This window comes from Lineus longissimus, chromosome 17 (assembly GCF_910592395.1).
Source record: "Lineus longissimus chromosome 17, tnLinLong1.2, whole genome shotgun sequence".
Classification (NCBI taxonomy): domain Eukaryota; kingdom Metazoa; phylum Nemertea; class Pilidiophora; order Heteronemertea; family Lineidae; genus Lineus; species Lineus longissimus.
The window spans coordinates 6,877,098-6,897,461 of NC_088324.1; the positions used below are offsets into that span (position 1 = coordinate 6,877,098).

General features: G+C 41.7%; 2 protein-coding genes across 2 annotated transcripts; both read right to left on the reverse strand.

Annotated features, from left to right (window-relative positions):
* Positions 1-686: 686 nt before the first annotated feature.
* Positions 687-20,280, reverse strand: LOC135501323 (solute carrier organic anion transporter family member 5A1-like). Its single transcript, XM_064793379.1, has 9 exons — positions 20,170-20,280; positions 11,805-12,705; positions 11,082-11,393; positions 10,558-10,722; positions 10,055-10,253; positions 9,311-9,494; positions 7,889-8,055; positions 7,443-7,507; positions 687-6,306 (listed from the first exon to the last, which is right to left on the reverse strand). The coding sequence occupies exons 2-9, from the start codon at positions 12,670-12,672 to the stop codon at positions 5,939-5,941; spliced, it is 2,328 nt and encodes a 775-aa protein (XP_064649449.1). The 5' UTR covers positions 12,673-12,705; positions 20,170-20,280; the 3' UTR covers positions 687-5,938.
* On the reverse strand, positions 13,221-14,042 carry LOC135500985 (uncharacterized protein K02A2.6-like). The gene has a single exon (XM_064792703.1). The coding sequence runs from the start codon at positions 14,040-14,042 to the stop codon at positions 13,221-13,223; it is 822 nt and encodes a 273-aa protein (XP_064648773.1).
* Positions 20,281-20,364: the final 84 nt, after the last annotated feature.

Consider the following 20,364-nt stretch of genomic DNA (forward strand, 5'->3'; position numbering starts at 1 on the left):
TCGCTAAATGGGAGAGTTTTACAACTTTTATTTGACCGAGACGACAGAACGGAACCTCGCCAAGACACATTCTTGAGACTCATTTGCAGGTCTGCACAAAAGGGCTGAATTTCTCATAAAATTAACAATGACATCATCATTGGACGGAGTAAACATGATCTGGGCAATATATTCTTCGGTTTGATTTAGTCTTTTTTTAATAGCGAACTTACCACTTTGGGGGCTATTATTCGACTTCTTCTTTTGGACAAATCGGAAAGCGACAGCCTTGTTCTAAATCTCAAATGGCGAAAGCACTGCGCATGCCCAGGCCAGCTTCCTCATTAGCCATCATCAGCCTCACTAGTTGCGACCCTCGAAGCCAACGGGCTTGTAATATTTAATAGTTGTATTGTATTGTATATGTACTGAGAAGTTTGTATTTGCACCTTGCACTGTATCCCGCCGAGCACTAGATCCGTAGATGGGGTTTATCGGGGCATATCAGTGGCGGTGGATTTGAACTCGGCTGGGCTTCTAGTGGGTTGTGCAGTGTGATCTATTGGAAATGCTGAGCAGATTATCTCGTACTTGCTCCCTTTAGTCTGGTGTAGGGTCACCAAAGAAGTTTTCTGAGTGACACCATGTGTAGCTCCATCATCCCAGCAAGTACCGACAATAATAAGAAGAGACCACAATTTCACTTTCTACAGAAGTATATTCAAAATATATCTCGACATTTCTATGTAAAATGGCTGACAGTGAGTTTTAACTAAAAAAAGTCCGGCCAGAAAACACAATCATACATAATACATAGCAAGGTATTTCATTTCACGCCTACATGCAACAACCCTTGACATGACAACAATACCCTTTCATGAAAGTCAACTATACAATGCAGGCAAATTCATAGTTTTAAAGGGGGGCTATAGGCAGGGGCAGTTGGGTTAAATTGGCCATCTTCGGGTGACTAATAATTATGCACAGTAAGGACACTGGGTCATGTTTGATTCAGCTCTTAATATATTCGTTGTACAAGCGTGAATAGTTTTGACGTAATGTGAGATGGGAACGACCCCTATTGCTGACATTGTGTACCTTTATCTTGCCTACCTAGCAGCTGCCTATAGTGTCCCTTAAAGAAGTTTTACTGAACACTGTTCCCTTTCTGCCAAACATATAGACTGCCAAAATTTCTTAAGAAAATCTTCTTCAGCATTTGCTGTACACTTGGGAGTGTTCTTCTTTGGAGTGTATCCTCCTCGTCAAGTACATCCATTATTTATAAACACAGACCTTCAACAGCCAGAGAGATCTATCTGTACATTGATAATTTACATCCAAAAATATATACAAATGTTTCAGTACAGATCTAAATATACATCAGCCAGGTTCAGAAACTCCAAAGTCTCAAGTCGAGCCCAGCTAATGCAAGTAATGGGGGAATTGCGGGTGTTCCTTACCCGATATCGACCGGGAACATACACTGCGTACTATTGACAATCCGTACTGCTCAATTTTCCACACATTCTTTCGCTCATTGCTGTCCCTACGGGTTTTTGCATGATTACACCAGAAAAACACGATGGCAGCACTTTACTCGATTCAGTAAAGATTTGGTGCATGTAATGCCAGCTATTTTACAATGAAACTTTTCCGAGGCCAAGTTGGGATCCAGGCTTCTCGGTCTATACCGGTTGCGGACCAGGGCAATGAATACACTGCCAAAACCCTGCGGTATCGAACGAGATAACTGAGGTTCATTCACACATAACAATTATTGGTATGCCCTTGTGTTTCTTCAGCCAAAGACCAGAGCGGTGATATCCCAATATTTCATCTCATGGCTGTGGATGTTTTAGAAAATCTGACTACTTATTGTTTAGGGGAAACTTCCTTTGCCGACATTATTTGTCACTATTTTTTGTATTATGGATTATGATTCCCAAAGTCGGACACATAATCTCGGGATCTAAACCTCTCTATTTGATCGACACTCAAACTATAAATGCTTTGCTATGAACACAATATTTCAGAAACCAAGGTTAAAATAAAAACCCTCTATGTAAAGTCTGACTAAAAGTTACTAAAGATGTCAAAAACAAAATTTTCAATTTAGAGCAACATCCTAAACTGACTTTCCTGCACCTGCATGCAATTAACAACATTTTAGATCATAACAAGTAAACCGAAAAGAATTTCAAAAGAGATTCGAATCTCAAGTAAAAACAACATCAAACTGCACCAAGAAGCACCATAGTCCAAATAAATCAATTAATCAAACAGACATGACAAATACGATTCAGGCCATAACAATTTGATATGTTGGATAACAGGCCCGCCAACGAACACGAACAGCCACCGACCAGCACCTAAAGTAACCTTTTGGCACGAAAAATTGAAATGTATTGAACAAACTAGCATGGCAAAGGGAGCATAACCCCTCAGCCTGTGGACGTTGAAAGGGAAGTGAGCTTAGTGGACTTTGAACAGCGTCGGTGAGACATTGCGGAGAGTACTTCGTGAGAAAACGCAACCTACATGTATTTGGCTAATAACAGAAAGTGCCAAAGAACACAATTTTGGTATTATGCGATGTAGTGTCATGAAAAAATGTCATGATTTTAGCTAGCAGCGTTCATGAGATGCAGTCAAAAGTACTTTTTCACATGACTGGGACCGAGTGCACAATTAAGTTCGAAAATCATCAAAACAGCCAAAAGGCAAAATGGCACCACAAGACCACCATATACCACCCTACAAGATGAAATGCTTAGCATCAATGGTTACGGAGATATGCTCTGCATAAGAGTACAATGAAAACAGACGGCGCCCGCCTCGACAATATCCCTCTAGTCTTCAGGGGCTGAGGGGTTAACACACTTGCATCGCTTGATTTCATTTGTCAATTTCAACATGTACAACCGACAGCTACAAGTCATCTGTGGTGAAACCTAGATACCACGATTAGGTCATAATATAAAAATTTGACAAGGTCACCAAAAGTAGAGTGTGCTGTAATGATGTTGGCGCAGAGAAATGAGTATTTTATAGTCTAGCGAAGTCATCCAACATGTCAAAGGCATTAAATCGGTGTGACCTAAAAATGCACAGTTTATAACATAAATGTTTAATAAACAACGAACATGGATTACATCATTAAATACAGAACCATATAGTTGCCATTTTTACTCTGAAATAAAATCCCTTAGCTTGCTGATGATTAAGCAGGCCTTTCAACTCACCAAGCTGGCCAATCATTGGACAGTAGAAAGATTTTCAATGCGTACACCGTTCGTAATTACTTGTGGTCCAGTTGAATAGAAATCCACTAATACACAATGCCGTAGTGCAGTTATTATGAATACAAATTTGTTTAAACTTGGTATTCATAGTATTTGTATATCAGTCTACACAACGGCAATGTTGAAATTCATGTATTTTGGCAATTGCATATAGGCCCTTAAATCTTAGTGTTCAATTGCGTGAATATGCACTGAATATTGGTTTCAACATTTCCATTTTGGAGACAGATATGCAAATACTGAATATAAAGAGTTTCAGCGAAGTTGCACACGTGTAAACTGCGCTACGGCATTGTTTAAGTGAACAGCATTTCTTTTTTTCCTGACCCCAACTTGATATGAATGGTGTACTCCTTTAAGATACAATTCTCAGTCAGTTGGGGGAAGTGATCTCCAGGGTGTGCAGCTGTTTTTCTCAAAGAAGAGAAGGCAAAGGTTAAAGGGGTACGCCGTTCGTAATTACTTTTGGTCCGGCTTAATAGAAATCCACTAATACACAATGCCATAGTGCAGTTATTGTGAATACAAATTTATTTAAACTTGGTATTCATAGTATTTGTATATCAGTCTACACAATGGCAATGTTGAAATTTATATTTAGTATGTATTTTCCCAATTTGACATTTTAAAATCCAATTACAAATTCAATTTTTTAATGAATGGCGTAGGCCTCCAAAGGGATATGCCCTTCGTATTTACCTGTGGTCTAGTCCACGAATACACAATGCCGTAGTGGAGTTATTACGAATACAAATTTGTTTAAACTTGGTGTTCATAGTATTTGTATATCAGTCTACACAACGGCAATGTTGAAATTTATATTTTGTATGTATTTTCGCTATTTGACATTTTTAAATTCAATTACAAATTCGAAATGTTTAACGAACGGCGCAGGCCTTTAAGTGATGCTCATAGTCAAATAAGGCGTTATATGCCACCTGGGATCCAGAATGCTCCACTTTATTCAATGCATCACACGACTATTCAATTTTGAAGACATAGGGATTATGTTTCCATCAATCATATTTTTTTGCATCTGTTATTCATCTGTGAAAATGTAATACCTACGCTTGGCAGATTTATTCATGTGAAAATTTCATGCCTTTGTCTCCAGAAGAAAGGGTCTAAATTCACCGAGAATAATATTCTGTATGTTAAATTTCACGGAGGAGTTTTGCACTTGGCCGAGTCGCGTAACGTCAAAAACAGGTGCGAGATTAGCGGACAGTCACCACATGTAAATTAGTCGTGAAATTCGTCCAACATTTTTTGAACCATTAGTAGTCGTTCAAAGGCTACATGTACAGTACATGAAGTGTCATGGTTTTCGAGGACTATAATACATTTTGTACACACTAACTGACTAGAAACCTGTAGTTAAAACCTGGTCCCATTCCGCAAACCCAGCATGCAGACAAGGTTGGTTTTTGGTACTCCCGCATTAACACTTTTACATTCAGAACATGTTCTATTCTGCATAAAACACCACATAAGTCACACTTACTTCACATGTATAAACACGCATAAGGTACATTATCTTATTAAACGCCGTTCGTAATTTCATAAGTATGTACTTGTGGTCAAGTTCAATGGACATCCACTAATACACAATGCCGTAGTGCAGTTATTGTGAATACAAATTTGTTTAACCTTGGGTATTCATAGTATTTGTATATCAGCCTACACAACGGCAATGTTGAAATTTATATTTAGTACGTATTTCTGCAATTGGACGTTTTTAAACTCAATTACAAATTCAAAATTTTTAACGAACGGCGTAGGCCTTTAATATACTACATCATTCAGATCTAGACTGATAAAATTGCCGGCAATTTTTCTCATAATATATTACAACCCGCTGGCATAAAGGAGCTTAACGAAAAGAATTGTCGATTTTTGCCGCCAAATCACCAGGAATGAAATACTGATGATTTTGCTGCAAATATCTGGAGATATTTAACAGCCGATTGTCAGAGAATTTAAGGAAAATCACCACTGTCTAAGCTGCTGAAATTTAGCTCAAATTGTTCTGCAAGTTCCTGAAGCTGCAATTCATGTATCGATCAAAATCGGTGGGTGAAAAAAGGAATTATGCCATCGTCCAATAACCATTATAAAAAAAAATTAATTTTTGATACACCCTGTATGAGGGAATGTGCTTTTGATACCAGGAAGCTGTGCCTCATTGCTTGGACATTAACATTTTTGTTACATTTATCATCACATTTATCATAACATTTTATTACACTTATAATAATAACATTCACAATCCAACACGCACAGAAATACTTTTATGTACAATTGATAAAATACTATGTAACAAGCACCGCATGGAAAACAAACACTCGACAAATCGAAATTTAACCGACTCACTGACACTATTTCGCAAGTGATTCCAGCGCCAAAACCTCCTATCAAATATATAACTAAATTGTACCAAACAAGTGTCGTGGCTTGTTTTGCTAGCATAAAATACTGTCTTCCCGTCACTTTGCACTCAGCAATTCTCCATCGTCCAATAAGTGCTACCGATGGCACCATAATTCCTTGCTACCATAATTCAGCGCTCCAATCATTCAGTACCATAATTCAGTTCTACTGTAGTTTTCATGATATGGCTTTATTTTGGATTTGCTGGAGAGGTATACAGGTTTTTATCCATCACCTGGTGCGTGATACGTCAGAACACACGACCCGTCAATATCGCCATCAGCAGCCGGCACCTTGCACCTACGATGATTCGTGTAACACATCTTCATCGACCTTGACCTCTGACCTGTTTGACCTCTGCTGGTTCCCGGCGCGGCGTGGTCTTCGATCCCGTCATTACGGCACGAGAAGTACGTTAGTACAACGAAGGTTAGGCTGACTATTTTTAGACCGAGCGCCATGCCGAAGACGGCGAACGGCAACCACGTACGGTTGTACTCGAGACAGGCGCCGGACCCATCGCACGCCATCTGCCAGAGGAGACATTGCGAGTCAAATATGTAACCAAAGTAAATCGGTGCTGGAATGAACGCTGAAAGCAGACAACATATCGTCACATAAGGCAGAAAAGTTCAGTTCATAGTTCAAGCCCCCGTGATGTACGACCTGCGATCATGATTGCATGCGATAAAAATTGCTTGTTTGCGATGGTCATCGCCGATGCTCGTGACAAGAATTGGTGATCGCAGTGACCTGTGACCAATATCAAACCCAGCGATTACCAGCTTTACCTGCAGACGAGAGAGATTTTTGTTGCATAAAGTAGCGATTCTAATCGCACGTCGCAGCTAATTAAATTGCTAGTTTGCGTGGCTTTTCTGTTTTTTGCAGTTTGGTGTTTGGTTTACACTTTCCGGCCATTTGCGATTCAGCTGTAATCCATGTACAGAGAGCCTCTCTATTAAGGACACCGTCGGGACTGATAAGTCCTGTCCTCTATAGAGAGGTGTCCTGATTAGAGAGGTCAATTTGAATGGAAACCACCAATTTGCGACCAAAACTAGTGTCCTTGATAGAGAGGTGTCTGCAAATGGAGGTTCTACTGTAATTGTTATTTCCGATTCAACCGTAACGTGTAATCCATGATTGTAATCGCAACAGTGATGCACGCAAATTGTACTTAAAAATGCATCAAAGTACCATCGTCCATTACATTATCGTAACGTGATCATGACGAGACGACAACCCAATGTCCATTAAAAATGTAGCGCTATCAATTAAGCAAATGTGCATTTGTTATGGCCTTTAGATATTGAAAACAAAGTTTTGCCAAAGTCACCAACTGCATGGCAGTTGGTGCCCACCGATTACCTCAAGCCCACTCAGATCTTCTTTTACGTTTTTCAATATCCAAGACCAAAATGGCACAGAAATGGGTCCCAAAACATTTAAAGCGGTAATTACTAGTGGTCCAGTTAAATAGACATCCACTAATACACAATGCCGTAGTGTAGTTATTGTGAATTCAAATTTGTTTAAACTTGGTATTCATAGTATTTGTATATCACAGCCTACACAACGGAAATGTTGAAATTAATATTGCGTGTGCGTATTTCCGCAATTGGATTTTTTTTGATTCAATTACAAATTCTAAACTTTTAATGAACGGCGTTGGTCTTTAATGAATTGGAGGCCTGTTATTCTTTGAACATGAAGTTGTATTCTTACCCATAGCTCTTGCCAGAAACGACTGCATGCCAAGAGCGAAGGAGCGTTCCTCCACATCTACACACCTGAAACAGAAACACAGCAATTTTGGCCCATAACTAAGTTAGACATGCAAGAAGAGAAACATACATGTACTCTAGACCCTCTCATATGACACAGTTTGAGAATATGCAAGCCAAGCCCCCACAGATACAATGCCTATTGTCGTTCGATGCCATTCAACATTGTTCAATCGAGATAGCCAACAGTTGATCCTACGAAATAAAGCTACCCTGTTGATCGAAGCTGGCTGCAGCAATTTCTAGGGGGACCCTCAGCGCTCACAGCAGAACCAGAGGAATTCTGACAAACAAACAACATAAACTACAGTACAGTAGAACATCTCTATTAAGGACACCCTCAGGACTGAAAAGTGCTGTCCTTAATATTCCTTCTATTGTACATACCCGAGCGTGATGAGGAGGCAAGGATTGTGGCCAAGGGAGGTGATCAACACGATCAAAAATAACATGATCAAAAACGGGTAGAAATTCTCGCATCCGTTGTCGCATGCGCCAGCCACTGCCACCTGGTGGTGGACTACCTTACTGACACACGAACACGAAGAGTAGTTCTGAAAAGACAAAAAGAAAAAATTACAAAATCTATCAATGCCACGGTTTTTTTTAAATTCCGTGATTAGTGTGACTGCGATGTTTTCGTAACGTGCCTCTACGGTTGGATGCCAATAGATTATCGGCATCCCATTATAGGCGTCATTGGTTGTCACTGAGGATGATAATTCTGTCATGTGCAGTGGTGTACAAATGTACATGTAAATGTATGCCTCATTTCCAATGTAAAGAGGCATGAATCAAATCAGGCAACATGAATTTTCAACAAGGGCTCTGATGTTACACCTGTAGTAACACAACGTTAGACATAATAGGTGCCAAACAGCGTTAAAGGGGTATGACATTTGTAATTATTTGTGGTCCAGTTAAATAGGAATCCACTAATACACAATGCCGTAGTGAAGTTACTATGAGTACAAATTTGTTTAAACTTGGTATTCATAGTATTTGTATATCAGACTACACAACGGCAATGTTGACATTTATATTTAGTATGTACATGTATTTCCGCAATTGGACATTTTTAAATTCAATTACAAATTCAGAATTTTTAACGAACGGCGTAGGCCTTTAAGGCGCTGTTGGACATTGAAGGGGGTGTCCAGTCTTCTTGCATTATTGAAAGAAGAAAACAATGCTTGATGACAACATTTACTGCAGTTGATGACAGACACTTTCACTTAAAGAAGCGAACACGCAGGTGTGTGTCTGCACGGCTTAAGGGGGACTATAGGCAGGAGCAGAGAGGCTAATTTGGCCATCTTCAGGTAACTAATATACACAGTAAGGGCCCTGGGTCATGTCAGATTCAGCACTAAATATATTTCTCGTACAAGCACGAATCATTTTGACGTACTGTGAGATGTGAGAGACCCCTATTGGCGACTTCGTATCACTTCATATTGCCTGCCTAGCTGCTGCCTATATTGTCCCTCTAAAGGCCTACGCCGTTCGTTAAAAATGTTGAATTTGTATTTCAATTCAAAAATGTCCAATTGCAGAAATACATTCTAAATATAAATTTCAACATTGCCGTTGTGTAGGCTGATATACAAATACTATGAATACCAAGTTTTAACAAATTCGTTTTTTAAGACAACTGCACTATGGCATTGTGTATTGGTGGAATTCTCTTTAACTGGACCACAAGTAATTACGAACAGCGTACCCCCTTAAGGCAGAAATTGGTTTCAAAAGCTCTTGTTATTAGCAGCTCAACAAAATCAACGAAATTGGCCCTCGCCCCTAACTTACCCTGATCTTGTGTCCCATGGTGCCAACATAGGCATTCACCTTGGAGCAACCCGCATAACAAGGGTTGAAGTAAGTGTTTTGATTGAGGCCGCACACAGGCTGATAAGTCTCCTGATTACACACGCACTGCTCATTGCAACGAGACGTCAAATTCTCTGGGTATTTTATCACATCAAACGTGTCACTGAAGAGAAAAATATTTTAAACTGTACAAGTTCATGAACGTAACCCTTTTAAAGGTACACTATAGGCAGCCGCTAGGTAGGCAAGATAAAGTTACACAATGTTGCCAATAGGGGTCTCTCCCATCTCACAGTACATAAAAAATTTCAGGCTTGATATATTGAGTGCTGAATCTAACATGACCCAGTGCTCTGCTGTGCATATTATTATTAGTCACCCGGAGATGGCCAATTTAACCCTGCTGCTCCTGCCTATGGTCCCCCTTTAACACTTCCAGCGCTATCATTGAACGTATATATAAGTCACTTTACCAGCTTCAACGGTTAAACCGCTCAAAAGCCATCTTCAGGATGATGAAGAAACTGACTCAGTCAATGCGTTAAAAAAATCAGATATCAAGCTGAAACTTGATGTATTTGTATATCTGTCTAAAACATGGTAATGTTGACATTTATATTTATACTTATATTTGGCAAATGGAAATTTTCAAATTCAATTACAAATTTCGAATTTTCAGTAAATGATGTAGGCCTTTAAACCTAACCTTACATGAGAACCTACCCTTTTGTATATGAAGCGGTTATCCCAGCCAAATCAATGTTACCACAACCCAGGAATAGAATCGTCCCAAAGCACACAACAGACGCACTACAAATAGCGATGAGTAGTTTCGCCATGCCGGATAGGGGGAGCTGCAGTCTCTTCATCATATATCCACCCGTCATTATCCCGATGCAAGAGCCTGGTATGATCACAATTCCTAAAAAACAAAGAACATTTTTGGTAACTTTCTAAATACACTTGGACACCTCTGTAGTGTTAGCTGACACTCTCCACATGAAAATGACACGTTTGGGTGCTTCAGGCAATAATTTATGCCATTTTGGAGCAGAATTGAGCATATTGAGGTGCAGAAAAGGCTTCAGGGAGGGTCATTTATCCCTAAAAAACCTTCCTTAAATTTATTTTTTTTTGGTAATTTTTTTGCTAGTATGGGGACCTGTGGCCCCCTCTTACACCGTTCAACGGTGTGAAAGCCATGCAATTCAAAGGCCTGGACTTACCTGCGAGAATATTGGCCTTGGAAGCCGGTGTGCCGTACGTGGCTTGAAAGAACTTGGCAATGAAAGCGGTGAACCCTGACGTGATCGACTGCTCCATGACCACCACCATACTGATACCCAGGAAGGTGGAGTTCTTGAACAGCTTCATGAAGCGCACTGGAAGCTCTGGAATGAGAACGGATTGGTCGAGAGGGGAGGCTATAGCCATGGCATGGTGGTTGGGGCATCGTCACTGGTCCACGGAGGCCGCCATTTACATGGTGTGATGAAATAGTATATTATGAACTCTAGGTGGGTCGTTTTCGCAGGTGCCCGACTGAGTCAGCGACTAATTGATGTCTTCCTTGGGTTTTACATGGTACATGTATATGACGTCCTTTTCAGCAACTTGGCCGACGTATGTTTTTTTGCAAAAAGACATTTGACACCTTAAAGGCCTACACCGTTCGGTTTTTCAGAGTTCACTGGGTATACAGTATTTAATTAGGGTCGCAACTTCAAATTGTGGAATAACTCTTCCTTACCTTTGAAACCCTCTCCGAGATCACCCATCGCAAAATCCTCATTGCGTTGTTCGACTGTTTCACGACATGCCCCGTGCTGACTACTGCTGAACCGTCTGGGTAGCTGCGACGGGAACGTCAAGAGGGGCAAGGCGGATATGAACGCCAGTAATGAACACAAGAGGAAGCCCGCCCACCAGGCCCCGACCCAGCCGGTGTCCTGCTCTGTGAAGCCTCCCGGCTGGAGCCCGGGGTCAACATAAAAGGAGAGGAAGAGGGCTCCCATTAGGAACCCCATAGCTGGTCCAACTGCTGATATGGAGTAGAATACACCTGAAGAATAGAATTGAATAGAATTGTACTATCTGGAAACAGCTTATTGCTTTTTATGAAATACACGTTTTTTTTAACTTAAGTCACTACAGCTACATGTATATAAAATCAAGCTCTTTTATCCCATTCGAACAAATTTGATTCTAAAATAATGGCAAGACTTATTCATTGGAATGAACGTCTCCAAGTGGTACTCGTGACAGTGTGCAACCTCTCAATGGACGTTTTCGACAAAGATGAACCAGAGCCCAAACAAAACAAATGGCCACATTCGAACACGTCAGAAGGCCTGAGCCAACTTCGGACTATGCCATACATGGTCATGTGAGCCACTGTGATGTTTTGTTCCAGGTTAAACGCATAACTGGTCAGTGCCCAAACGAGCTTAGTCAAAATAGTCCATTAACTCACCAATGTAAATGGAGAACACAGTCCTCTTGACGTTATCGTAGAGATATGTTGGACCCAAGGTGTAGACGGGCGACGCCCCCAGCCCGATGATCATCTGTCCGACAATGATCAAACTGAAGGCGCCAACTTCTTGTGAGCCAATAGAGCAGAGTTTCTGCTCGAGGACATTCGGTGCCTTCACCTGGGATCGGTTACAAAGGTTTTTCGTTTCACCATTTGAGTCATTCTTGACGACGTCGTCCAGGTTATAATTCCCGCCGGTAAACTGTGGAAGCATGAATACTAGAGCACCAACCGACACTATGAAGGAACCGTACGCCAACCAGTGCGCACGGTTTCGCTGGCTTCCAAAATAACTCGAGAAGACAACGGCGAACATGCACGTGAATTCATAACTGCTTATCACGAGACCCGACTCCGTGCTCCACAGATTGTAACGGCGCTCGATCGTCGTCAGGATGCTGCTGGTGTAACCTGATACAAGCATCGACTGAGTAAAAGTCACGGCACACAGCGCCAGTAGGAAAGCGACAGGGTGTGCGCAGTGTTGCATACACTCAGGCTGGCAATCACCCACCCCACATGTTGTCGATATATTTTTTCTGTCGTCCGGTGAGTCCTGGGTGTAGGTCATGAACCCACTATTGTACCATGGGAAACTTTTTGGGTCAGTGTGAGTCGGGGACCAGCTTGCGGTCCGTCGGTGCCCATGGGATTCTCTCGCCGTGTTTGCAGCCGTGGTTTGGGATGACGCTCCCCCAGCGTGACTGGCTGTGCGCCGATGTCCCTTCACATGCTGCTGCGTGACTTTCAGGATGACGGCAGCCTCCTGGTTACCCTGCTCACTCTGATAGACAGCTTCAGCCATCACAAGAACACACTCAAAATCCGCTGCTCAAATCTGAAAAGGAGAATATTGTTTTTAAAAATAATGTAAACTGTGTCTCCTTAAAGGGGACTATAGGCAAGAGCAGAGAGGCCAATTGGGCCATCTTCAAGTGACTAATAATAATACTAATATACACATTAAGGGCCCTTGGTCATTGTTAATGAATGAACAACTCTGTGATTGGGAGTCCATTTGAAAGCGTCTGCTTTATTACTCATGCGCAGTAGTGCGCTAGATAGTACAATTAACAATATAGGTGGCAGCACCTGACGGTAGTGCTGGACATACTATGATATCTCCCTTTGGTTTGCCGTATAGCATTTAAAATCAGTTAAAACTAGTAAACTTGAACTGGTTAAATTTAGTCAAACTGTCCTCAACTGTATGTGACAATACTGACAACTTATTAACTTTCAAACTTGGTGACTGAACACTGTCTTGTAGTATCACAGTCCTGTGACCTATTATATACATAGTCCTGACACTTCAAATAGTTGGGTGAGCATTTGAACAATAAACTTGACTGTCTACTTCACATAGTCTTTGTATCTACTATTTGGTTTAACTACCCGACCTGACGAAGTTACAACTGGTCGTCTTGTTTCAACATGAACAACTGGTGGAATATGAATGTTCTGGTTGTCGGTCTGATCGTGACCACTCTCCTCAATTGGTATTGAAAACTGTTCATCTGCAGTTCTAACACTGTTGTCTGGAATCTTCTTGAGGTGGCTCCTGTTCCTTCTGAGGACGTTTCCATTCGTTGTCTTGACGTTGTAGGATCTGGGTTGGTCTGTTCTGTCAACTACTTCTGCTGGTTCCCAAACTTTTCCGTTGTGGATGCGTACGTTGTCTCTCGGCAATAGAGGTTGGTATGGCGTGCGTCTGGAGTGCTTGTTATGCATTGACTTAGCTACAGCTTTGCGTCCTAGCAGTTTTTCATGCACTAAATTGCTGTTCGGATGATTTGGTTTGAGTTCATCAGCGACTACAGGTATTTGCGACCTTAGTCTGCGACCGAGGAGTAACTGCGCTGGCGACTCAAAGTCGTTGCTTCGCGGCGTGTCGCGGTATGTTAGCAAGGCTAGGTATGGGTCTTGTACTGCCTCCTTTGCTTTCTTTAACAAGTTTTTCACGGTTTGAACTGTTATCTCGGCTAAACTGTTTGATCGAGGGTAATGCGGACTCGAAGTCTTGTGGCAGAATCCCAACTTGTCGCTAAATTCTTGAAATTTGCGACTGGTATATTGCGGACCATTGTCAGTTAGTAGCGATACCGGAATGCCATGTTGCGCGAATGATTGTTTGTGATGTTTGATAACAGTTTCTGAACGCGTGTCTTCGAGCATATCAATCTCAAAGAATCCGGAATAAGCGTCGACGATTAGCAAATAGTCCTTGCAGTGAAAATAGAATAGATCACTGGCTGTTTGTGGCCGGCCATGGTCTAGTTGGAGTGTCTTGCGGTTTCAATGCTTCCTGTTGCTGTTTTCGCGAGTGTCTCTGACAAGTACCACATTTCGAAATATTGTCGGTAAGATTCGAAGACATGTTTGGCCAAAATAGCAATTGTCTAGCTCTGCGCTTGCACAATTCTATGCCTAAATGTCCTTGTTGAATGATTTCTATCATTTCCGGTCGGAGTGTTCGCGGTACGACTATGAGGTTTTCTTTGAATATTAGTCCATCTGATTCACAATACTCATCCTGGTCCTGCCAGTAAGGACCTAGCGATTTATCAAGGTTTTGTCTGTGCGCAGGAAAACCAGTTCTGATCACTTCCTTGAGTTTCTGAAGTTCAGAGTCCTGTGCGGTTGCATTTTGTAACTGCTGAGTTTCTCATCGGATACAGCGAGTGTGCTAATAAGCAAGTGGACCTGTAAGTTCACTTCTTTCTCCATGTCACCTTCCTCCTGACCAGGAAGATTTGCTCTCGACAATGTATCGGCAACGACAAGTTGTTTCCCTGGCACATGAATTAGATTGTATCTATAATTCTGGAGTCGAAGTAAGAAGCGTTGGATTCGCGGCAGTGCTTTGAATAGCGGTTTCCTGACTAGGATTTCAAGCGGTTTATGATCGGATTCGTTTGTGCATAGTTCTGTTCACAAGAAGTTAAGGCTCTGGACGCGAATGCAATCGGGTGACGTTCCTGTAGCGCGGTTCCTATCCTGCTTTTGATGCGTCTGCTGTGACGGTCAACTCTTTCTTAGGGTCGTAATAACTGAGCACTGGTGCCTAAGTTAGCTTTCTTCTTGAGAACCTCCGTTGCATTTTTCTACGGTTCGTCCCAGTGCCAACTAGTGTCTTTCTGTAATTACCCACGTAGCGGCGTGCTTATCATTGATAAGTTGGGTATGAATTTGCCGAAATATTGGACCATGCCAATGAATCTCATCAATGCGTGTTTGTCCTGTTTGTGAGGCATCTTGATGATAGCCTCAACCTTGGCTGGGTTGGGTTTTACTCCCTGTTGCGTTAAGAGTAACCCTACATAGATCATTTCGGTAACACCTACGATGTATTTGCTTCGTTTAAGTCTCAATCCTGCCTCGCGTAGACGATCTAGAACTTTGCGAAGTCTTATATCATGTTCTGCTTTGGTGTCGGCGTACACCAAATTATCATCCACTGAATTACAACAGCCTTCTAGACCTTCAGGATTTTCTGAAGTACTTCAGAAGCACTGGAAATTCCGAATGGTAAACGCTTGAAACGGAATCTTCCGAAGCAGGTATTGAACGTAGTCAGCTTCGAACTAGCTAGATCAACTTTGATCTGCCAAAACGATCTAGATGAGTCGAGCACTGAAAAATACTTTGCTCCTGTGAGCTTAGCACTAATTTCGTCAGCGGTTGGTAGTTCATAATGTTCGCGTCGGATCGAACGATTTAGTTCTTTTGGGTCTAGACAAATTCGTAGTCTACCATCTGGTTTCTCCACGCATACGATTGGATTTACCCAGTCTGTGGGCTCATCCACATTTGTGAATCTTGACCATGCATTTTGGACAGTTCAGCTTTAAGACGCGGTTTGAGCTCTTCTGGCATCTTCCTCGGCGGATAGATCACAGGCGTCGCATCCTCCTTCAAGCTGATATGATGTTCTGGCACCTTGAGGTATCCGATCCCGTGAAACAAATCTTTGAACTCGTTTAGAATTGCTTGAGATGTTCTATCGGATTTTGCGATGCGCTTTGATTGACTTTCAGATTCGGCACTGACTTTAGCATTTTTGCGTTGACTCACGTCGTAGATTCGTTTCAGTAGGCCTAAATCGACACTAGACTTTGCTCCATGAATAGCTTCGGTTTCACATCGGCTTTTATGAATTCGATCTGATAATCATGCGATTTGTTCTACACTTGCTACGCACTTTGATTTCAGACCCGTCGTACGTCGACACTTTGACGTTAACTTTGGACAACGGAGGGGGCATTTCGTATTTTACGAAACAGATAGTAAGGAATGACGTTTGTCTGGGCCCCAGTATCGATTTTGAATTCCATCTTATTGCGTTTAGGCCCGACAGGTACAACTACATACCATTGCGAATCTCCTTCGTAATGAACTACGTCGAGAGATTTCGAGTGAACGGCTCCTATGAATAACTCCTCGAATTCGTTGATCCCATAGTCACCCCTGACATGATTTCCCGTAAGCAGGACACTGTTTCGGCAGCCAGAACTTTTCCACAGTTACCAGTTGCTTTGACCATGATAACTTGGCGTTTTCGATTCTTTGGGCTTGGCTCCTGTCGATTTCTTCGGCCACGTGCTGACTTTGTTTACGCTTGAAGTACCCGGATGTGCGATGTTTTCGCACGCGCTGCTGTTGCTAGCAGTCGACGATTTCAGGTTTTCTAAATATGATTTTGACTGTTCTGATGCCCGGCAAATGTCTATAGCCTAGGCTGCCTGTTTAACTTTCATTCCCTCAACAATCTTTTACAAACTTGGTTTGAAAGAATGCTGTAAACAATCCGATCTTTGATGAGCGAATCGGCAAGCGTACCAAATTCACAGGTTTTGACCTTGTTCTTCAGGTCCGTCAAAAAATTGTCAAAAGTCTCACCTTCCAGCTGAATTCTGGAGTTAAAAACATGTCTCTCAAATGTCACATTCTTTTCTGAGGTACAGTAGTCTTCAAACTTCTTTACAAGTGGAGCATATTTGTCCGTCACAGCTTCGGAGAACGTAAAACTCGAGAAAACTTCCACGGCCTCCTCACCTATGCCATGTATGCAGTGCAGGAGTGTCGCGCACTGAAGATCTTGACTTCAAATCTGTGGCAGTTTGATACCGTTCAACTTGCTGTCTCCACTTACGCCAGCTCTCTGCAATATTTCCATCCAACCTGGTTTTGGCGGACGGAGGCCTTCCATTGTCGTTATAAATCAGTTTTATTCTGACACCATGGTAATGAATGAACAACTCTGTGATCGGGAGTCCATTCGAAAGCGTCTGCTTTATAACTCATGCGCAGTAGTGCGCTAGATAGTACGATTAACAATATAGGTGGCAGCACCTGACGGTGGTGCTGGGCACACTATGACAGTCATGTCAGACTCAGCCCTAAATATATTCCTCGTGCAAGCGTGAATCATGTACTGTGAGATGTGAGAGACCCCTATCGGCGACTTTGTGTAACTTTATCTAGCCTGCATAGCTGCTGCCTAGATATTGTCCCTTTGAAATAGATGTGACCGACCATTTCAATTTTTCATGACATCACCTGGCGTTGGAAATACATGTATAAGTACAGTTGTACCAACATTAAATACATGTGATTTGTGCGAATGAACGGCGTACCCCTTTAATTAATACTGGTGAATCCTGTTCAGGATCAATCAAACCACTGTACTTTAATCATGAATGGGAAGGCAATTTTATGCAAGCTAGCTATTTGGTTGAAATTGACAATCTCTCACATAGAAACTAGTTTGATTGCATTCAACTATAAATCCATTGAACAATGGTCAGTCTGAAATCTAGGCCATATTATATCCTTATCGGCTAAAACTCAGCCTCGTTGCTAAAACTCAGCCTCGTTTTGGTACCAATGCATGATAGTGCATTGGTACTGCAATGTACTACCTGTCTGATAGAGAGTAGCCAAATGATTATGTGCCACTAAAAGTGTCCCCTGTGACCATACAGTTACCCACATCTGTTTCAATCTTGCTGATATTGGAGAATAGGTCACTCACTGACTGTTTATAATGTTTATCCTCAAACATATTATCCTATTTAGCTCCAGTAGACAGATTAATAATCCTAAATAATCCTGAAGGGTGTGGCTGCCCTTTTTGGGCGTGTTCTGGGAGGCTTAAAGAGCCTTGAGGGTGAAAAATCCACTAGGCCTCTCTCTTGATATCTTGACTAATGGTATGCAAAATGTTGATTTCATATCTCAACTGGTCTCTGCTATATTATTGGTTATAGTCATGAGGGGCAGGGTTCTAAAATGCCAATCAACAGAAAAAAGCTGTTGTCTTAGCCTGGTCTCAGCCAATTAGCTCATGCACATTTTGGCACATAATGATGCCTTCTTTCAGATGCAAGCGGTCTGATGGCTTGAAATTAAAATAGTTCTGAGAAATCTTCAAATAAACAGTGTCTTGATAGATGGGGTCAAACATGCTGAGAGACACATGTTGGATGCCATGTTCTGTGAGGCTTAGAGTTCAAGACAGTTGATGTATGATATCCATAGGTACATAATGTCCTAACGTATCAAAATATAGTCATCTTAAACTGAAATATACCACACATGATGTAAAATCAGTACTTTTTTGGTGCTCATTTTGCAAATCAGAGTTAAAAATCCAGGACATGACCTACTTCCTTGATGCACATTCTGTATACCCTGCACTAGTATGCATGTGTCAGTTAGGCGTTGGTGTCATAGTGGTTGCTATGGCTAAGGGCATTTTCACCATTAGTTAAGTTAGTTCATTGTAGAGTTTGAAGTAACTGTACATATACCTAATTGATAATATATCCCAAATGTCCACTTAGATTAGTTAGCATAGCCCCATAGGTTTATAATATTCATGAAATTTTTTATCTTTCACCCATGGGTGGATGGAGCCCATGTGGTCAACATGAGCTAGTAGCTAGTTAGTTGTCCAACAGACAACATGCTTGGGGTTGTTTCTTTTGGATTGCTATGAGTCAATCACGGATGCCTCTCAATCACGGAATGGCTATATTGAGCGTGTCCTAATTAGAGTCTGGCCTGCTTGCAGCTGATATGCCACTCAGCGTAAACCAAACCGAGGCCATCAGATTACGCGGGAACTGATATCAATTACATATTCCTGGTCTGGATCGGTGACTGGGTACTTATTTCATCAAATAATGCAACCTATTGACTTTTTCTGTCATCCAAATGATGATTGATTGTAAACTTGTCCTGGCTGTTGTTCACCAACCACACCTACCTACAGAGATTAACAGAGATAGAAATCAAGACCCTAACGCATCCGCTGAATTTTCTTTTTATCAGAAATAATGAGAAGCCTTTGCACCTTGAAATCAACTGATGAGGCAGAGATGTGGAGCAGGTCAGCTGATCAATGATATGATTGAATGAAAATATTTTACGAAGAAATTCTAAAATACCTTGGTACCGTAAAGTCAACTTTTAAATGGAAAATGCATAAGCCTCGTTCTGAGAGCGGAGTGTTTTGGACACGCAACCAAGATGCTCTACCAAAGTTCCCTCGGGTTGCACTAAAATGTGGAACCATGCACACGTCACGTCAATGGAATTTCAGCTCACTTCAGAAGTTTGAGGCTCTCAAAACACTGCTTCAAACACAAATCAGTCAAGGAGGCATCAACCACCCTAAGTTTTTTAATGAGCACTACACATATTTGCCGAGAAAAACGCTCCAAATAGCCCATTTGCGCGGATTTTAGCATCACTTGAGCGAGCCGATGCGGACTTCCTATGCGCGCTGTACAAAATGTACATGTCTCATTTTCTGTAACGTTGCCGTAACATAATGTAAACAATGGCGTTACCGGCGCTCCGGCCGGGCCGGCGATGGATGGAATTTGCCAAATTCGCACATATTCAAGTTATTTTCGTGGCCTATCTTTTTAAGTTTGAGGTATTTTAGAATAGAAATTGAACCCTCGGCTTCGGACCTTGGTTGAGTTACCAAGACACTCTCGGGTGGAGCTAAAATTTCGTCCAAACCCTCGCCTGACCTTGGTTGAGTTACCAAGACACTCTCGGGTGGAGCTAAAATTTCGTCCAAACCCTCGCCGACAGGCGAGGGTTTGGACTGTATTTTAGCTCCACCCTCGAGTGTCTTGGTAACTCAACCAAGGTCCTCCGCCTCGGGTTCAATTCCTTAAACCTCACTCAGCTCAGCTGTCAGCAAAGAAAGTCCAAAATGGCTGTGAATGAGCGCACAAGACACAAAATAGAGCGACTATTTACATCTTGACTTATAAAACCTTACCTTTATCACTTCATATTCACAATTTATGATCCACAACGTCTCAAAAACTGAGATTTTTATGAACAAAATCAAGACGAAATAGTGAAATTTATGTTTACAGCTCAGTTTCTTAATTGTCTCATAGGCGGCGTGGTTCAAATATTCTAGATTTGATGTAATACATTTATAGATTAAAATATTCTTTTCATCTAAAAC

Excerpts from the sequence above, each read along its gene's own strand:
- LOC135501323 (XM_064793379.1), bottom strand. The coding sequence starts at position 12,672 with ATGGCTGAAGCTGTCTATCAGAGTGAGCAGGGTAACCAGGAGGCTGCC. Across the intron at positions 8,056-9,310 it reads CCATGGGACACAAGATCAGG|AACTACTCTTCGTGTTCGTG; the intron begins GTAAGTTAGGGG and ends TTGTCTTTTCAG. Across the intron at positions 7,508-7,888 it reads TGCCTCCTCATCACGCTCGG|GTGTGTAGATGTGGAGGAAC; the intron begins GTATGTACAATA and ends TTTCTGTTTCAG.
- LOC135500985 (XM_064792703.1), bottom strand. The coding sequence starts at position 14,042 with ATGCTCGAAGACACGCGTTCAGAAACTGTTATCAAACATCACAAACAA.